This window comes from Euprymna scolopes, chromosome 2 (assembly GCF_053919585.1).
Source record: "Euprymna scolopes isolate OS-2025 chromosome 2, ASM5391958v1, whole genome shotgun sequence".
Classification (NCBI taxonomy): domain Eukaryota; kingdom Metazoa; phylum Mollusca; class Cephalopoda; order Sepiida; family Sepiolidae; genus Euprymna; species Euprymna scolopes.
Genome location: NC_136483.1, coordinates 142,671,692 through 142,677,721, shown reverse-complemented (window position 1 = coordinate 142,677,721; position 6,030 = coordinate 142,671,692). Strand labels below are relative to the sequence as shown.

The 6,030-nt window shown below is 34.2% G+C and overlaps 1 protein-coding gene across 1 annotated transcript in view; it reads left to right on the top strand.

Moving 5' to 3' along the window:
* Positions 1-5,265: 5,265 nt before the first annotated feature.
* Positions 5,266-6,030, top strand: part of LOC145240556 (uncharacterized) — a 112,575-nt gene continuing 111,810 nt past the window's right edge. The window contains exon 1 of the mRNA XM_080103980.1: positions 5,266-5,442. Coding sequence (XP_079960106.1) covers positions 5,419-5,442 — 24 coding nt within the window. The 5' untranslated portion in view covers positions 5,266-5,418. The remainder of the gene's footprint in view (positions 5,443-6,030) is intronic.

The window sequence follows — 6,030 nt, the reverse complement described above, 5'->3', positions numbered from 1 at the left end:
TCTGTGTGTGTGTGTGTGTGTGTGTGTGTGTGTGTGTGTGTGTGTGTGTGTGTGGTCACGAATAGGCTCCTATATGGTTGACTATTTTTAAAAACCGATTACATATAATGATAGAAGATGTATCGAGACACATGAATGGGTATGTTTGATCTGGCAGAACGGTGGTTCATTAAAATTGTGAGGTCTGCGTTCGCGCCTGGCCCCCAAAGTATGGGAAAAAAAAATGAAAAAAAAAAACGTTTACAAGGGTTTTGGATATAGATGTACATAAGAATACTTTGATAGGTATGTTTCAACTTAAATAGGGATGGTATAATAAAATTGTGGGGTCTGCATTCGCGCCTGTGCCCCATGGAAATATGGCACAAACTTTAATAAAGACTTTTCATATATATATTTGCGTAAGTATACTTTGATAATTATGTTTCACTTTGAAGAAATATGGTATGATAAAATTATTGGGTATTCGTTCGCGCCTGACCTCCATAGAATGTCACAAAGTTTAACAAGTTTTTTTTTTTTAAAGAGTGAGGGTCCACAATAACACCTTAACTTTAATCTTAATTCACGTTAGCTTTTTTTTTTTTAGTTGAATCATATTGTGTCGAATCATATTGTGTCGAATAAATTCACCTCATAAATCCCCGTTCTTATTAAAGTGAAAGGCCCCCCCCAAAAAAAGTCGGAACTTTAGACAATTCTCGACACAGATTTTGCATAACTCTGTTTTTTCTCCTTCTCCACTTGCACATGACTCTCTTTCGAAAATAGATGAAAAGATTAATAATAAAAAATAAGAACGTTACTTGTTATCGTGTCAAAAGAAGGAAAAAATCCTGCTCACGTGATTACGTGTCTTTTTAAAAACATTTACATAACCTTTTTATTTTTATTTATTTATATATCTGTTTAAGCTTTGTTTTGTCAGTGTACTAGAAGGAATTCAGTTGATTTCTGCGTGTTCTTTACATTACAATAGTACAACCCTGAATCTGACGGCACAATACTACCCCGTTTAATACTGTAAAACTGAAACGAAGCTGTTCTGCTTGAAGAGGGCGCCATTTTCTTCTTATTCATATTTATATCGATTATTTACTTTTTTAATATCCTATTTTGCTGTTTCGGATTATTTTACTAAAGTAAGTAAAGCTTCATTATTTTTCAAAACTGTTTTTGTTTCTTTGTTTTTCGATATTTCGTCAATAATATTTAGTAAGAGTGTTTAGCAGAAAAGCCAGCGAACGACTACCCGAAAAAATAAATATACAAGAAATAAATGTTATCATGTTCAATAAAAGTTCAGTTCATGTTTTGTTTTTGTTTTGAAATAGTTTTTAATGCTCTTTAGTTAAAATAATTTCAGCGAACCGAAATTAAAACGAAATTTGAGGCGATAACTACTTAAATTAATTTTTATATAAACTACACATGCCATAATCGAATATTCCTCAAGCACAAAATAACGGAAAACATTAAAATATGTTTATAAATATTCCTTACGTTGACGGAACTCTCTTTAACACAATGCTCAGGTGCCCCTTCTTCAAATTGTAAACGGGGCTCTCCATTTCAAAGTTGCTGCCATTTTGATTTTTTTAAACCGGTTCGTGAATTAAAAAAAAAAAAATTTTTTAAACTACTTAAAAATACAAACCAATGAACTTTTCTACCATAAAAGTAACTTTTATTGACTATAGTAACATTTATTTCTTGTATATTTATATTATTATATGTATAACATTTTCTCTTTGTAAGGAAACATCATTTTGTTGGTTACTCTTGGCTACGAATGGAAACAAAGTTGATATAAAAAAATATACTTTCGCGAAAATTATCTTTACTTTCATCATATTTTGCTTAGGGTAAAATTTTTGAGTGTCAAAACCTATCTCTTTACAACCCCATCCTTTTCATAACCTATCATACTTTCATCAATCACAGTCCATTTTCTGTAGGATGTTTTTGAACCCAGTCAATGACGGGTACTTCTGCTAGTATATATATATATATATATATATATATATATATATATATATATATATATATATATATATATATATATATATATATATATATATACTACCAGCCAAATTGTATATTGAAATGTTTATATCTTTGGTTCTATGGGACGAAACTACGCGTAAATTTGCAGTCTTTTTGAATATTATAATACCATTCTATGGTTAAAAGTTTATGGCAATTTGTAACAAAGAACCTATATTTTCAAACCAATAAAATATGCCCAAATTTACCTACATTAGTACAGGGTGGCTCGCCTAAAGTTACTCGACCTATCTAATTTTTGTCTAATTTTTGTTTTCAGATTAAGCAGTCCACTTAAAAGTAGTCCCAATCATTCTAATCTCTCTTTTAACGACCAACTGACACCACAAGACAAGATGCAATTCTTTTTCCAAGAAGATGGCGCTATGTGCTATACGTCTCACAGATCACTGACTAAGGGAAGTATATATGTTATTTATTTCATTTTTATTTTACTTTTTTAAGAACAGTACTCTACTTTGTTTTAAAAGTAAAATAAAAATAATTATATATATATATATATATATATATATATATATATATATATATATATGTATCAGGTTGACAAGAAAGTTCTTGCGGCTTTTAACTTTTTTCACAAGGTAGTCCCCACTGATCAAGGCCGGAAGCCACTCGATGATAAGGGTTATTGCGTGTACAGTAATGAATGGGATAGTATCGTAGTAATCGTTAGTATTGGAGATTTGATAAAGTGTCTTACTTAAGGAGGAGGGGGGTCATCAGGAATTTGTTTATGTTTGACTTGAAGACATCCACGTTCTAGTCAGGTGGTAAACAAGCAAACGGAAGACAGTTCCACAGGCGTACACTTCCAAGAAAGAAACTTTGTTCATGGAATCTACGTTTTGGTTTTGGCACAGATAAAGAGTGGGGAAAATTTTTGACAGTGGTTTCAGCTAGACGTGTGTTTATCGTGAAAGATTGGCGAGGGGGGGCAGAGATTGAAGCTCAGACGGGCACTTGCCATGGAAGTAACGATGAAACAAAGACAGGCTCTGAACGTCTCTTCTGTGGAGAGAAGTTGCAGGGAAGAGAAAAGGGCATCTCCCACTAAGCCACGAAGCCTATTTTGTACTCTGTCAATGCATGATAGGTTGTTTTTAGCAGCTCCTGCCCAGATACCCAATTTTTAAATTCAGATGAACACCTCCTGACTCGAACAAAAATTTATTGATTGAAATAAGTACCATCAGAATCAACACACTTTTGCCAACGCAAAACGAGTGTATTTTTGCCAGTGACGTAAAAATCTTGCATTCTGATGGCGATGAAGTAGCTGAAGTGATTTTGAAATCGCTTAGGTTTTTTAAGCATTTCTCACGCAGAAAGTTGTTGAGATGCTTGAAAAAGTGGTAGTCGGTAGGTGAAACGTTTGGAGAGTATAGCGGATGAGGCAGTTTCGTTGCCCAATTCTTCTAACTTCTGCAGGGTCGGTTTAGCAACGTGCGGTGGGGCATTGTCGTGGAGTAGAATTAGCGGCTTTTCTGTTGACTAATGCTGGGTATTGTTGTTGAAGTTTTTGATGCATTTCATTCATTTGTTGACAGTACTTCGCCGTAAAGGTTTTGCTTCATTCAAAAAAAAAAAAAAAAAAAAAAAGCTGTAATTGATGAGACCGGTTGTAGACCACCAAATAGTCAGCATGACCTTCTTTTGGTGCAACTCTGGCTTCTAGAAGTGTCGTAAAGCTTCGTCGGCGTCTAACCATTGAGCTGAGTGTCGCCGGTTGTCATAAAGATCTCACTTTTCATCGCCAGTCAAAACCCGGTCGAGAAACGGATCGTTCTTGTTGCGTAAAAAAAGGGAAGATAACACTTCATAACAGCGTTTCTTTTGATTGTCGTCCAATTCGTGAGGCACCATTTTAACAAGTTTTTTTTTTTTTTTTTTTTATCTGTCCAATCTCTCTTAAGTGGTTGGAAATCGTCATATACATTACATCTAATTCAAAAGCAAGTTCTCGAACAGTTACGTATGCGTGGATTGGTTTCGACTAAGGCTCTTAATTGTTCGTTGTCAACATACGATGGCCGATCGCTACACTCATCATCTTCAAGACTCTCGTCGCCGCCACGAAATTTCTTAAACCACCATTGTGCTGTACATTCAGTACTGGTTCCTGGGCCAAACGCTTCGTTGATATCGCGAACTGTTTCAATAGCTTTTCAGCCTAGCTTGAACGGAAATAAGAAAATTGCGCAAATTTGTTTTTTTTTCCATCTGGTATTCAACGTTCTGAAAAGAAGACATAATTGTTTTAAAACGATTGTAATTTAAGCGATTAGAAAGAGCGAAAAAAAAAACACACACACACTCTTAAAAATGATATATAAAGTAAAAGTATTATAACGAAATCTTATTTGAAAATACATCATTTGAAATCCAAATTAAGAATTCCGCAAGAACTTTCATGTCCACCTTACACATACACACGCGCGCGCGCGCACACACACACACACACACACACATACACACACACACACATATATATACTATTGTTGACTGCCATATTTTTATAGTATATCACGAGCACGGTCTGTCACGCTTAAAATTGAAATAGCAATTTTATCGTTAAATGTCAACTTAAGAATTGTCCATTGTTTTTATTGTTGTTTCTGTTGTTGTTTATTTTTTTCCCACATCCATTTACAATAAACTATTGTTTTGTTTATGTTTTGTTCTGCTCGCATTTTCGTTTTCTTGTTGTTGTTGATTCCCAGGATCCACTTCCTGGGTGCATCTTGCTTCTCTCGTCATGTAAAGTACATCGTTTGTTAATCCTTGAGGCTGCTACGGGATTCTCGGACACTCCATCAAGCCAGATGTCGTCAATCAGTTATTGCCGTCATGGGAGGAAAGGGTAGGTAGAGGGGGGAGGAGGAAGATGAGAGGTGCGATGGAGCGCACGCGCACGTGGTTCCAGTGGACATTTGCGAATACATAGGAAATCCTAGAAAGAGTATCTCAAGTGCGCTGAGATATTTTTTTCACAAACTTGACGGACAATCCATGGAGATAAGGGAACGTCTCGCATTTTTTTTTTTACCACTGTCAGTTAGTCTCCTCATCCTCCCCTTCTTCTTCTCCTCTCCCTCATCTCCCCTCCTTCTACAACTACAATGTTTTTTTTTGTTTTTTTTTGTATACATAAAATGGCATTTGTTTTGTGTTTTTTTTAATTTTATTTTGTTTTGTCTATTTTTAAAGTCAATATTACTGTCCTATCTTTTGTTGGCGGCATTCGACACGAATCTCCACCGGAGGAGAATAACATCATTTTGTTTTGTCTGAGTAACTTGTGTTTTGTTTTTGTTTATTTTTTCTGGCGCCAAGTTAAGTCACACCTGCAGGATGGAAAACGTATCATCAGTGCTGGTAAGGAATGGACACTTTACCTCTTGTTTGCTTTTTTTTTTTTTTTTTAATTTATTGATTTAAGTAAATTTGAATGATCACACCAACAATAAATTAAAACAATATCAGCTAAAAATTCTGCGGAGCTTAGATAACGGAAACGTTCAGGTGGTCGCAACGATATTAACCTTTTAGCTTGTCATACGGGAAAATTTGTGAGCATTAACTTTAAGTCTAACTTAAGGAATTTGGGCGGTGGGAAATTTAAGCAATTTACTGATTTTAACCAGAACCTAACACTTCATATGCCAGAAATATTCTAAGTATTTTTTAATTGTGTATTCTTTATGTATATATATATATATATATATATATATATATATATATATATATATATATATATATATATATATATATATATATATATATATATATATATATATATATATATATATATATATATATATACACTAACAGGCCGCCCGGCATTGCCCGGCCGTAAAATACGCTTAAATATGATATTTTGATTAATGCAGATTTCATATTCATTATTATATTATTAGGTACGTGCAAAATGAATGGCTGACTGGGTAGGGGGCATGGTTTTGA